The following is a 15,489-nucleotide window of genomic DNA, read 5'->3' as shown; positions in this document are numbered from 1 at the left end:
TATTACAGTTTATTACAACTTTGTAAAATAGTTTAAAGTATACTTTTTGAATTTAATTCATTTGATTGTATTTGTTTAAAACAAAAATCACAAACAAAGTTTATTTCTCATAGACCGACACGCTTATCTTGTATGTTTACAAAAATAAAGTTCAGAAAACTAGCAGTAGTCTTAACAATGTAGCATAAAAAAAAATTGTAAAGTTGTTTAACTTTTCTTTAAGCGTGACGTATTTTTGTAAACTTTTTGTAGAAAAATAATCTGCCATAAGGTTATACTAAAGCGGTGCGCTATATTAATTGCGTGCTTTTTGAGTCTAAATTCTTATGAAGTTAATGAACTTATAAAAATTTTTCCTTATGGATTTTTCATCAACATCGGTGCGCATTTGCAATTACGCACCGAATCAGTATATTGAGTAATAACATGTACTTTCCTAACTTGTCACTAATTGATATTCAAATTTTCGTTTAACTTTCTGAATTCTAGATAAAAATAGTTGAAAAAAGACAAATTAAGCAGAAAAAAATAAACTATAAAGGATAAAGATATTATATTCTTTTTTTTACATTTTTCTTTTTTTGGGTGGCACGCATGCGCCAGTGTCCCTCCCCACGCTACGCCCCTGACATATTTTAAACATATTTATTAAAACAAGTTACTAGCTTAATTTTTCAGTCGAAAAAATATTGGTATTTTAAAAAGTATAAAATAAAATAGTTCTTTTTATTAACATATGTGCTATTTGTAAAAATATAGTCATGCGTAAACTAATCATAAATGATAATGACAAGCATTTACATATTTTTGACTACTAAAAGTCGTTAGCTAACTAAAGGTAAGTTTCTTTTAAGTTTTTGTAACAACTTTCTTTTTCAAATCTTCAAAACAAGTATGACTTGAACGTAAATGTGAAAAAAACATACTTAAATAATATACTTAATGATAATCGTAATGATTTCGTTTGTATTGATAGTTTTTGAAGCTTAGAAAGTATTATGATTTTACCTGTAGAAACATTTTATAAACTGTTAAATAAAACTGTAGAATTTATTGAAATGGTATATGATGCTTTATAGTACGATAAGTATAAGTTTATTAAGAAACAAAAAGATAAGAAAAATTATAACCTTAAAAAAATGAACACCAAGAATTAAAAAAAGTAAAATATCAACTTTAGAAAAACTTTAACACTTCCCGTTGTCAATTTGACAAAGACTATATACTTCTTCTTTATCTCAAAAGGGAGCCAAAAGTTTGTTATCAAAAACTACTGAACATTTAGTATCGTCTTCGTCATAATAATCTGGCTCGCCGCCATGCCAATCGAACATCAAGTCATTTAGAGGATTGCCGTTTAAAAATGTCCAATTACCAGACTCGTTTATGTCGACAACACCGACAAAGATCCCACCATCTTTCTTAAGCATATTAACTGCTTTTGAAATTTCACTGTAAAATTGTTATTCTATAAAATAATAAGACATAAAAATATTAGTAGTTAGTACACATAAATGGTATCTCGAAAATTGTAACAAAACAAAGAGACTTAAAATAATAATATAATCAAATAAAGTCTCTAAACTGAAGTTTATTTATTTATTCTAAAATTTTAGTAAATCATAAAATGGGATTGTTTATGTAATTTTACAACTTTAATTTTTTGTGAACATAAACAAAAGATAAACAATAAAATTTTTTACACAGTTTTGTTATTTCGTTATGCAAACAACTGGTTTATAATGCGACTTATTCTGGACTTATTAAAGGTACATAAATACTTTTTAATTGTAAATATGATTTGAAAAAATATAGCAAAAATAAAGTTTAGATCAAAATTAACTAATTTCTTTACAAAAACAAACAATGAAGAACATTTAAAGTCTTGGCTTGGTAGAATAATGTAAAAAATAAACAAAGCTTTTAATCGTTTATAAAGTAAACTGCAAAATCATCTAAGTTGGTAACAATATTCCTATAAATCTTAAAAAGCAAATAAATGTAGAATTTTATAAACCTATTTATCTGTAGTAAGGTAAAATTAAATCTTACTTTTATTTATTACAAACTCTTATACTCTTTTGTTTAAAAATAGCTTGTATTTTCAAAATATTTCCAGTTTAGTTATTATTACGTTTGTTGTTAGTTTATTTTGACAAGTTGTTATCTAATTTTTTTATAATGTTACAGTAGTTAAGTACAAATATTTCAAAATAGCTTTTAATACTGCTTAAAAACATTTAGAGTTTATATGTTTTTATAGTAAAAACGAAAAGTAAAAGAATTTTTTATAAAGTTAAACAAAAAATATTAATCTAATCTTATCTGTTTTAATTAACCGTTTTAAATATAAAAAAAAAATTAAAATTATTGTTTTAGTATATAAAATATCTCCAATTTATTTTAATATCTAAAAAAACAGTTATTGAAAACATAGTTAAACGTTGTTGAAATCATTTAAGTTATACAGTTTCAGTAAATAATTACCTGTGATAACTCTTTCCTAAATCACCAAGTAGACTTGAAACCATTGTACCACTATGTTTTATGCAATATTCTTTTGATTCATTAAAAAGTTGTCTTGTTGTGCTTAGTTCAAAACTAAAACAATCTATAATGAAGTTGATTAATTAATATTGTTTAGTGACAAAAACTACTAATGTATATTTTAAAGTGACATTTTTGTATTTAAGTATAATATTAGTTCTAAGGGTTTTTAATTATTTTGATTTTTTTCTATAAGTTTCTCTTGTGCTAATTTAAAGGTCATATAAGTAAATAAGTAAAATTCACATGGTTTATATTTAGTACAACTTTCAAAGTATGTAAAACTGCGTATTTAAAGTATAGTTATGTATATAAAGTTGAATTTACAACAATCTTTCTGTTTTCAGCTCAACAATAGTTGAGATCTTACGTTTAAAGTTTAATCTTAGGTATATTAAAAGTTAGAAAGTTTTTTATTAGCGTATATGATATAAAAACAAAACTTTTTTACATTGATCAAAAACAAACCTTCGCATGCTTCATTTATAACGCGTTTATTTTTTCCAGTGCAGTTTCCTTGTATACAGTTTCTTTGTTCAGTTTTGTAAAATACGTCATCAACTAGTTTACATTTTCCGGTTGTCCAATTGCTCCAAATTGGTTCTTCGATACTTTCTGTTTCGTTCTATAAACATTAAACCATACTTAGTATTAACCATTAACATAATTATGTAAAGTTTTTAAAAGATAAAGACTTCTTTTAAAGTAGTATAAAATGCGTTTAACTCACATTAAGACTTTGTTTTTGAGCTTGTAACACGATTTTAGGTTGGTTTAATGTAGTTTAAATGTTTCTCAATTTTGAAAATATGGTATATAATTAAAACTTTTTTTAACTAATAAAGTGAAGAAAGTTAAATTTAAAATATAAAATATATGTAAACTAAAAAAAGTCATTATAATAAATTACTATAACAGCTTGTTTTATAAAAAACTTACCAGAAATGCATGTGTTTATTTTTAATTTATGTTATAAAATATTTTAACTAAGCCATACCTTTTTTGAACTTCCATAGGCAATTCCAATTATAATAACTAAAAGAGCAATCATTACAATTGCAAATATAATTTTGTGTTTTAATTTAACTTTCTTTATTGACTCCATCATTTTTTGGGTAGATAAACTATACTTTTTGATATATGAAAGTTACAAAAATTACTCAAAGCTAAGATAATAGTAATTATGTATCTAAGAACTTTTTAAAATACAACTATTTAGCTTTTATTAGTTATATTTCAATTTTATACAAAGTTCAATCTGTTATACTTTTATGTTTAATTTATTTTTAAACAAGAAATATTAAACAATTTTAATCAAAGTTAAAAAATTATGCAAAACGTTGTTTACAACATTAGAAAACTAATTCGTATTTAATTTTCAAACTCTAAAAACTAACACTTTAGTTATAAGTTTGTTTTAAATATTAGTTTCAAAGAATTGCAATTTTTATTGATAAGTTTTTAAAGTCATTAAAAAACTTTTCTCTACCCTTAATAACTAGATTAAAAGCATTTAAAGCATTTGTTTTTCAACTCTTACTAGTTTAAAAATAAGTTTTATATTGTCTATTTTATATAAACACATATGTTATTTAAGTTCATATGTTTTCAAAAAACATTGTACAAATTTTATGTGAAAGTAAAACTGAAAAAAAACATTTACTTAGAAGTTTTGTTTTAGACAAAATAAAAAGAACAACAAAAAAAAAAATTTCGCCTTTACTATCAAAAAAAAATCTTTTTTTTTCTTTACACCAAAGTGTAGTTAGTACGCATTATTTTAATAGAAATAAATCTTTATTCTTTTTTTTTAAACTTACTACATACTTCTATACAATTTTCTGGTATATTTAACTACAAGTATACAATAAAAATAATAAATCAGAAAGTATAACAAAAGAGCTTATTGATTATTAATAAAGAAACTTGTGACCTTTACTTTAAATGCACTAAATTTTTTTTCTTTAAACAAAGGTGTAGTACACAATATGTTTCTATAAAAAAAAACTTTATGCTTTTGAAACTTAGCAGAGGTTGGTTAGTAAAATTCTTTATTGTTATTTAACTCAAAATATGTCAGACAGTATTAAAAAGCAAAATTTATTAATGATATGAGATTATAAGATTTTTTAATTGCACACTGTAGTAATGTTTATTAAAGTTTTGGTGCCAACTTTTAGAACAGTGCTTAAAATTGCTAATTTACAGAATAAGTTGTACTTATTTCTAGCTATAATTAACAAAACATTATAAACTTAAACTATAACAACCCTCAAAATGAAAAAAAGTAAGTTTAAAATATGTTAACTAATCAAAAAATTCTATGAAAGTGTGTGTGTAGAGTTCAAAAAAATCTGCGCTAAACTATTCATTCAACGCTTTCACTTATATCTAGATATGAGTCGTAAAATCGTTTGCGCAACAACAACTCTTTTTTGATAAACACTTTGAAAAACTTACTCCCTTAAGATAAAAGTTTCAACAAAAAATAATAAACAACTGATACGACGAAGTAAATATATTTACAAGTTCATGCGAACCTAACGTAAGCGTTAAAAGTATTAAAAAAAAAACAATGTTAAAATTTTCTGACTTGATGTAATATGAGTCTAAAAATTTATAACTTTGAAATACGAAGAAAAATTTTATTAATTTTTGCACTTTAACTAACTTTAATTAACTTTTATACAAATTAAATTAATCGTTAAAGTATTTTTTTCCTAAAAATAAAATGCTTAAGCAAGCAGTTGTGTGTGTTTGTCAATTGTAGTTTTTATTATTGTATAAGGTTTCTATTTGTTATTGACAAAATTCAGTATTCATAAATAAAAAAATAATTAAATACTATTTAATTTTTTTAAATATTAATAAACGTTCTTGTTGTCGCATTAGTAAAACTAAATAAAACTAGATTAAACTGTTTTCTCTGTATGTTTCAAATTAAAAGTTTTAAAAAGCGTAACAATTTACTTGTTTTCTTATGTTATAAATTATACTAGGAGTATATATGTATCTGGTTTTTCTGTGTAATTGTCTTTTATTTAATGTTTTTTAAAACAAACCACAAGATTAAGTACTTTATTATCAAAACGAATTTGATAACTAAAATAAGCTATGTGTTATAAAAATGTTTTAAATTTCAAAATTTGTAAAAGTAATCAATATTTCATATTAACAAAACTGTGAACTTTTAATTACGTTTAAAACTATTCGAACTGCAGCTATATAATAATTGTAACTGAACTCTGGCATTGTTACGTTGCTTTGTCTACAAGTGTGCACTGAAAAGGCACCTAACTTAGCTAGCATTAAAAAATAGCAAAGTTTTAAATTTACTATTTTATGAAACGAATACTTAGCATAACTCTTGTTTAGTGCAAAGTATTTTTTCTCTCTTTTCATAAAGGCAAACAACTTTTAAAACCTAAAACTGTAAAACACGAGTATTAAATTATAGGTAGTATTTGCAGGTTATAGTAAAATTTTAGTAAGTTTTAGTAGAAACGGTTTTTAAACAATTTTAAAATTGCAGAACTTTAATAATATAAACTAAAATTTATAGTTAGTTTATTAAAGTTAAAAAAAAAATCATTTTTAAAGTTTTAAATTATTTTAAAATATGTTTTTTTTCAAAGATTGAGTAATACACAACTTGTACTTTTTTTTATTTGTTGGAAAATTTAATAAGAATTTTTATATTGAAACAAACCAATTGATTATGATTATATAAACACATTTTACTAAAACATATATTTACTAATAGTTTGAACATTCTTTTAGTTTTGTTTAAGCTATAATTTTAAAAATTAAAAAAATTTTACAGCAAGTTGAGCTTGGTTTAACTTTTAAATTTTAGTTTTAATAAAAAACCAGTCATGTTTTGATACTTACCAAACTGAGTCAATTGTTTCAATGTTTACTAAATTGTTAAAATTTTTATTTATTTTAAACGTTTGTTTTACTGACAAAACAAAACATTACCTTAAAACTTATTTTTTTACTCAGTACGAGAAAACTTTACAATCATAAAAAATATTCATCAACTTACAGTAAACTTCTGATTAAAGTTATTGTTAAAACTTGAACATATTCTACAGGGCCCAATTGAAGGGCTTTAAACAATTTATTGGAATGTATACATATATAAATATATAGTTAATAAACCTTGTTATCAACTCTTTAATATTTTGTTTTGAGCTACATGGTATCATTGTTTTTAATTGTTTAAAACAAATTATGCTTTATAATTAAATTTAGTTATAAACGTTCAATAAAGTTATATAAGTATAACTATTTATACAAATTAAAATTTTAAACACTCTAAAAAAAAAAGTAAATTTTTAGTGAAGGCGATAAAATGCTTTACTAAGCTTGGTTAAAAGAGAGAGTTTTAACTTTGTTAAACTTTTTAAATTAAGTATTAGTTTCTATTGTATTAAAATATACTTATTGAAAATAATACATACTATTTTTTGTGTATTCAATTTAAACTAATCGTTTAGTAAGTTTGTTAAATATGCGATTTTTACAATTTCATTAAGTAGTATTTATATTATTATAAAAACGTTTGTATTCATTGATTAAAATACTTTGTATATTTTGTTAAGACAATTATTAACTAAATGTTACGGCTTATATCATAACATGTCTTAGGAGATATAATTTTCTAGTCCAGTTTGCAATAATACAATTTACCTAGCTTTTAATCATTCATAAAAAAATATAGTACTCAATGTAAAATCAATGTAATCTTTTTATCCCATAACCTTTTGTTTAGTTGTTGAAAAAAAGTTAAAAAAACTTTAATATGCTGACGTGGTCAAAATTAATGTTAGTAGTTAATTGAGACAAAAAATAATTCTAAACTTTACCCTAGAGTAAAATAAGGCAAAAAAATTATTGTCAGTGGCGCTATTTTACCTTGAAAATGGAGATATTTTTCTGATTTTGACCAACTTTGTTGTTTAAAATCTGATTCCTTCTCATTAATCTATTTTATTTATAAACATTTTAAACTTTTTAGCCTCTTAAAAAGATAAATAGCTTTAGTAAACCGCATTCTACTCTTTTATTTAAATTTTAAAATTATTCTGGCCCACTTTACTTTAAAACAGTGGTCACCGACCCAATAAAAATCAGCCTGTAATAAGCTTTTGTCCCTAAAAGACTCATGAAAAAGAAAAGAGTAAGAATAAATCTAATTAAGTTTTATTTAACAAAATTAATTTGTCTATTTTCAGTCCTTTCCGTTGACTTTGAAACAAAAACAAGTTTTACAAATAAAATTTCAACACCTTTCATTACTGTAATCTTTTAATTCTAATAAACTGTTAAGTTAATTTAAATAATTCACAAGAAATTCTTTACCACAAATAAACGTTGTTAGCATCGAAAACACAAAAATTATATTCATAGTTTAGGTTTTTTTAGTTTTAAATAGTCACTAAAGATGCTGATTGTGATGGAGCTCGTGCAAAAACGCATTTTCATTAAAACACGTGTCTAAACTTCGCAAAAAATTTAAAAAAATAAAATTTCAGTCTACAGTAGTTCTTGGCACTTTTCATGAACCTTTGAAATTCAAACCTAAGTTTAGTAATCAGTTACTATATTTAAAGGTACGTGGATAACTTTAAATAACGAAAAGACAACCTCGAGAATAGCAATATCGCATTTTTTATACTTAATAGCTTCATAAAACAGGACTGAAAAGGAAGTTACAAACATTATTGTTCAGCTCATTTTAGTTGAAGCTTTGTAATTGTAATTTTGGATAAGTTTAATGTATTTAATTTAATTTTGATATTTCTAATTATCTGTATCTTAAACAAAGTATAAAATATTGATTCCTTAGTGTATAGAATAAATAAAATATAAAAACGATCTTTTGTTGGACTTTGAATTACTGTTAACTTCTTAATAAAAAACACCTACGGGACTCATCAAAATAAGATTCATATAGATCTTGATATTTTTTAACAAACGATCCTGCCGGATTAAAATTCTATTTTTAAATAGTATTTGGTCGGATGTTGATCTTCAACCAGATTCCTATTAACATAAAATTTGAACCAATTTTAAAAGAAGTATTTATTCGAGGCTTTCTCTAGATTTGTGGTTTTTCGTTTTGTAAAAGCAGGAGTTCAAATTCATGTAGTTTTGTTCAACAAAAGTACTATATTATAAATAAAAGTTTAAATCTGATTAATGTAAGTTTAAAAAAATACACAAAACATTTTATTAATATAAACTAATTTATTTGCACCTAAAAAACTTCGACATAAGAACAAGAAACGAGTTTCAAAAAAATAAAAAAAAGTACGTTTCAAAATCAAAATATGCCTTTAAGAAGTTTAACATAGCCTTTAACAAAGCTTTAAGTAAAAGTGCTGCTAAATTTTTTCAAATTATTTTACTTATATAAAGATGTTTTTTATTTTAGGAATTTTCATTTAACAAAAGGTAATCAAAAACTAGAACGTATATCACTATTTATACATACTATGAACATGTATATTTTTAAATTTTTTAACCTATAAATAAAAACGCTGTTTCCGCCAAATTTAAGCTTTCGGAAGCATTTGGACGTAGATCCTGTCGGACTCATGATCCAAACCTTGGTTGACCGTGAAGCTGTCAGTGGGTGAGTAAGTATTACCATAAGGATTCTTCAAAAGAATTTTGGATTTATCGTTTGTTAGAGAACGAAGTACTTCCGTTAAATCGTTTTCCGACAAATTAGTTTCGTTTAACATCTCTTCGAAAGTAAATTGATTTCTCTGATTGAAAAGCTCAATAACTGGTATCTGGTAGTATGAGTACAATTGCAGAGTGTATGTCTTGACTGATAAGTCTAAACTTACTTCGGCTAAAAAGTTCTTGTTCAAAACTCTCAAAGTCTTGTACGTGTTCTCCTCCGCTCTATGATGGTAGAAATTTTGAAATCTTTCAAAGCTGTCTCTTACAACCGCAGGTATAAGATTTGCGTCAAGCCTTTTATAAGCAGGCCATGTGCGAGCGCTCACTACTCTGAAAGTCGAATTAACATCTCTGCAAGGATTTCCTTCTTTCCTGAAGGCTTTGTTCAACTTTCTGGACGCTTCGAAGTCTTTTATTATCTTGATCGGTTCTTTTGAGTCGTACGGGTGGCCGAATTCTTTCAACCTATCAACAATAATTTTGTCATAGGCCATGTATGGAGATTTGGGCCTCACGAGTCTTTTGCACAAATACTTTTTAAACGCTGCGTTGAAATCAGGTTTTACTTCTTCGGTTATTTTTCTGTAAATGGTCGTGAAGTGATTTAAAACTGTTTCCATCTCATTTTGTTTCTGATCTGAGTAAAATTTAATTTTTTTCATGTCAATATAAATGCACAAGTGTTCACAGACTTTTTTGTTGGTGACAATTTTATTAAAGGTGCCGTCGACCACAAGCTTATACTCATGGTTGTCGGAAAAGGAGTTGGTCACAAGTCTATTACAAGTGTTCTTCAGCTCAAACAATCCGATGACTTTCTTCGCGGCTTGTGATGGTATAGCCGTTTCTTCCAACAATTTTTCACCTGCTGCTAGTTCATAACTTGCCAAACAGTCTTGCATGATTTTATGTCCACCTTTGACTCTTTTGAAAGTTTTGTACACACTCTTGAGCTGTTCTTCCGATTTTTCTTCGAACATTCTCGGAACTCCGCCGCATCCTACGCGATAAGCTATTGCTTGCAATTTGTCAGAAATGAGAATTTTCTGTAACACGCTTCTGGTCTTATCAGTAGTTTTTTCATTACCGTACGAACCAGTGCGTGCTTTTTCGTTTGCAATTAAAGTTTCGACCGCGACAACGTACTCGTGTGACGACATGTCAACAATGTTTTTTTCTGCGACCCTTAAGTAGTATTCTTCTGCTTGGTCTAAGAAATTTTTTTCGAAAACTTCTTCGTAACACTCCATCTCGACTAGCATGTCACAAAGAGTCTTTATTTCGTCGCAATTAACTTCCATGCCAGCTCTGTGATTGTCAGTAGTTTGACTAAGAATTGTCTTCAACCTTTCTTTGATATCTATATTCAAAACGATTTCTTTTTTGAACCCTTTCAAGCCAATCTTTTTAATTCCGTCTTTTGGCACTTCGTCTTCTGGAACATCTTGAATCCAAAGCTCAAGATGCTTGAAAAGCTCTGAGAAATTATCAATTGTTGTTTTGTAGGTGTTCCAGTTAAAAGCAAGTGCTTGGAGCAAGCTCTCATCTTGAACCGGTAGGAGCTTTGGCAAAACGTTTTCCACAAGATGTTTATGAACTTCTTCCACAAACATTTTGTACATCTCTTCAGCGTGTTGGTGGTGTGTGCAGTCGTACGAATTGTACCACATGTTTGTATCACCGTCGGTAAACTCGTTGTCTTCGAAATTTACCTTCAAATGATGTCTCGTTCCCAACCTCAAGTTGTTCATACAATCTTCGTGCCTGAAATCTTTGTACTTATTGAGTTCAGGATACCAGTACTCAATGTTAAACTTTTTCAGGTCGCCTTCAACGAAAATAATTTCACCGAGCCTGTTGTCATCACAACTCTTGTTATTATCGACAATTTGGTCTGCCATTTTTATTTACAACTAAACTCTCTACAAAAATTCAAAATGAGTTAGAAAAAAGTTAAGTTTCTACTAATACATGTACATTTAACTTAATTTAAATATAATTATATGAAAGAAATACTCTGTACCAGAATAAAATGCAAAGGTTTATTATTGAAAAATTTAACATATTTGTCTATAAAAAAATCTTATGTATGAATATGGAACAACGATTTTTCATTCACGAGTTAATGAAAAAGGACTAGGATTAAAAATACCTAAAATTATTCTGATTTTATATAACCCCAAACTTGATATAGAAAATAAATTTTCAAAATTACAAGCTAAACTTCAGGTAAACTTGAACAACATATTGAACAACTTAGTATAAAAATTAAAATAAACTTGATCGTTTGAAATAACTTTCAACTATTATTCACTATTAAAATAACAGAATTAATAATTTGTTGTTATTTTCTATATTAGAAATCAACTACCTTTAGTTACAATTAAATAAAAAAAATTGTCCTGTCCATCTAACTTTTCATAAACCCTATTTATTAATGTTATTTGTAAATGTTGTTGCTATAAGCACTACCAGCTGCAAATAATTGTCATGTGTTGACACTAAACTTTTATATCCTGTTGTTATTTTAGTAAACATTATTCAAAAAATCATAAAAATACCACAATTTCAAAGCGTTTAACTAAACATAGGCGTAGTTATTGGATAATTTGATTAGTTGATCTAAATTTGTCAAAATAAAAAATTACAAACTAAGCTTGGGCATACTTGAACATCATTTGAAAAACTTAGTTTAAAAATTTAAACTACACTTGATTTATAAAAGAATATTTAATTATGTATCAGTTTTACAATAAACAGGATTATCATTTTTCAAGTCAAAAAACTATCCTTACTCAAATGTATCCTGAGATATCTTTTATGTTCAACAAAAAGACTTAAATCTGTCCTGAGTAGTTTTAAACAATATTTAAAAAAACTTGGTCATCTCTTTAATCCTTATTTAACATATTATTAACATACTTTTAAAATGTTTTTTATTTAAAGCTTCAAGCTCTCAAACCTTAAACAGGTTTTATTGGATTTGATTAAACTTTGTTTTTCCTTTGGTTATTTTAACATTAAACATTCAAAAAATCATTAAAAAACCACTAGCATTTAGTTTAACACAGGGTTGCCACTGACTTTATATTTTTGTATATTTGAGACATGTTTTTTTCCAGGCTTTCAAAATTCTTCCTGCTTTAAGGTCTACTTTTAAGGTTTTAAGAAATACGTAAAGTTACCTTAATTTTTTATAAATAACACAATAGTTGCTTGAATCATCGTGAAAAAAAAATAACTATCCTGAGTGTCTAACTTTAAATCAACCTTATTTCAGGATTGTTGCTTCAAGCTATACCAACTAAAATTGGTTTTATAAAATAAGATCAACCACTATTTTCTGTAGTTATTTCAAAATTCAACACTCAAAAAATCATTAAAAAACCATAAGCATTATAATTTACACAGGGTTGCCACTGACTTTAGGAAAATTTTCTCCGAGTTTTCAAAATTCTTCCAGGTTTTGTTAAAGTACTTGTTTTGATTCTATTTAAAGATTAAACTTGATTTTTGAGGTTTAAAACTGTGCTAAAATATACAATCACACTAAAAAGATATTGTAAAGGTACATTAGATGTATTTTTGGTGGAAAACTTTTGATTATGACACAAAATTTTCGTCTTTATTATAAATTTTGTGTTGAATAAAATTTTTCTACTTTACATTTAAAAATTATTAAAAATTGCAGATTTTACCATGTTTTTTAGTAATTTTTTATATACAAAATTCCAGGTTTTCCCAGTATTTTTAAGATTTCTTCATTTCCAGGGTTTTCAATGTTTTTTTTAGCCTAAATTGTCAAGTTACAGCCTTTTAAGTTAACCAAGTTAAGTAGCTACCCTGTTAACATTGGTGTAGTATTTTTATAGAGTGTTTATTTGGTGAAAATAATTTCCCATTTATTCTTAATGGTAGACTCAAGGAATAATTCTAGTAAAACAAAAATAAAAATCATAATTTAGCTAAGCTTTAGGTATACTTAAAAAAAACAAGTAAAATAGAAAATCTTTATAAAATGATAACTCTTGCATAAACTTTAGAAATAAAAATATATGAATTTTTTTTTACCTTAATAAAGGTTTAAATAAAAATTTAAAATGTCACAATATTAATAACATAATTAATAAAAGGAAACTAAAAGACCTTGTGAGTATGATTTAATACAAACCATTTGATCTAACAGAATTTACACAACTTATAAATTTAAAAAAAAAGTTATCATTTATTTTTATTACTGAAGTTTATGCTAGAGTTTTTATTTTCTATAGATATTTTATAAGTTAAAAAATTGAAATGTTAAAAATATTTCAGTAGATAAATAAACAATACTTTATTAGAAAAAAATCAAAACTCTTACTTGACAGCAATTGTGTTGCTCACAAACTTTTTTGAAAAAGAATTTAAAACACATACTTATTAATCAAATCTATCAGGTTTGTAGCTTGAAGCTATAATACATAAAACTAATTTGATTAAAACTAGATTAAACTTTTACTTTCAGTTGTTATTTCAACATTTAATATTCAAAACATCACTAAAAACCCACAAGCATTAAATTTAACACTGATTTTAAATTATTCTGAGTTTCTAGCTTTTAATTAACCCTATTTCAAGATTGTTGCTTCAAGCTCTAACAGCTAAAATTGGTTTTATTGAAATGAGAATAAACCTTTGTTGCCTGTGGTTATTTAAATATTTAATATTTAAAAAACCATTAAAAAACAGGAGCATTTAATTTAACACAAGGTTGCCACTGAGTTTAGGAAATTTTTCTCCAGGTTTCAAAGTTCTTGTTTTAGGGACTACTTTTAGATTAAACTAGATTTTTGTGGTAAAAAAATGTGTAAATTAGTATAAAAACCATAAAAAGATACTTTTAAGGTACTTTAAATGTTTATAAAATAGAAAATTCTTGATGATAATACTAAATTTTAATTTATATTGCAAATTTTTGTGTAATAAAATTTTTCTACTTTACATATAAATTATTTAAACCAACAGGTTTTTTAGGTTTATGAGTAATTTTTATTAAAATTTCCTGGTTTTAGAGTCTTTTTCAAGATTTTTCAAGTTCAAGGTTTATATTGGCCTAAATTGTCAAATTACAGATTTTTACTGGTTTCCAGGTAAAGTAGCAATACAGTTAATACAGGTGTAGTTTTTATTTTATAAACTGATATTAATTCCATGTAGTTTAATGGTAAACTCAAAAATTACTCGGATAAAAAAATGATTTAGAGATTTATAAAAATTAATAAGGTTTCAAGAAATACCTAAAGTTACCTTGATTTTTTAAAATAACACCATAGTTGCATGAATCATCGTGAAATCAAAATTACAACTATCCTGAGTATTTAACTTTGAATAAACCATATTTCAGGACTGTTGCTTGAGGCTATATCAACTAAAATTGGTTTTATCAAATGAGATTAAACTTTAATTTTCTGTAGTTATTTCAAAATTCACTATTCAAAAATCAATAAAAAACCATAAGCATTGAAATTAACACAGGGTTGCCACTGACTTTAGGAAAATTTTCTCCAAGTTTTCAAAATTCTTCCAGGTTTTGTTAAAGTACTTATTTTCAGTCTATTTATAGATTAAACTTGATTTTTTAGGTTAAAAACTGTGCTAAAATATATTGTTACACTAAAAAGATATTGTAAAGGTACATTAAATGTATTTTTGGTAGAAAAATTTTGATGATGACACAAAATTTTCATTTATATCACAAAACTTGTATTGAATAAAAAGTTCCTACTTAACATGTAAAAATTGTTAAAAATTCCAGATTTTACCTTGTTTTTTAATGATTTTTATTCAAAATTCCAGGATTTCCCAGTTTTTTTAAGTTTTCTTCATTTCCAGGGTTTTCAATGCTTTTTTTTTAGCCTAAATTGTCAAGTTACAGCCTTTTTCAGTTAACTAAGTTAAGTACCTACCCTGTTAACATAGGTGCAGTTTTTAAATAGAAAATTTTTTTTGGTAAAATTAACTTCAGTTTTTTTTTAATGGTAGACTCAAGGAATAATTCTAGTAAAACAAAAATAAAAATCATAAGTTAGCTAAGCTTTAGGTAAACTTGAAAAAAAAAACACATAAAATAGAAAATCCTTATAAAATGATAACTCTTGCATAAACTTTAGAAATAAAAATGTATGATATTTTTTTACTTTAAAAAAGGTTTATATAAAATTTTAAAATGTCACAATATTAATAACATAATTAATAAAACGAAAC

The 15,489-nt window shown here is 25.3% G+C and overlaps 1 protein-coding gene across 1 annotated transcript; it reads right to left on the bottom strand.

The window, feature by feature from the left end:
• Positions 1 to 9,110: 9,110 nt before the first annotated feature.
• On the bottom strand, positions 9,111 to 11,147 carry LOC145843265 (cullin-3-like). The gene has a single exon (XM_082950729.1). The coding sequence runs from the start codon at positions 11,145 to 11,147 to the stop codon at positions 9,111 to 9,113; it is 2,037 nt and encodes a 678-aa protein (XP_082806855.1).
• Positions 11,148 to 15,489: the final 4,342 nt, after the last annotated feature.

Source organism: Thalia democratica, chromosome 8 (genome assembly GCF_965202585.1).
Source record: "Thalia democratica chromosome 8, ktThaDemo2.hap1.1, whole genome shotgun sequence".
Classification (NCBI taxonomy): Eukaryota; Metazoa; Chordata; class Thaliacea; order Salpida; family Salpidae; genus Thalia; species Thalia democratica.
This window is presented reverse-complemented; position numbering and strand designations above follow the sequence as displayed.

Bases quoted from the DNA above. Each gene is read 5' to 3' on its own strand.
- LOC145843265 (XM_082950729.1), bottom strand. From the start codon at position 11,147: ATGGCAGACCAAATTGTCGATAATAACAAGAGTTGTGATGACAACAGG.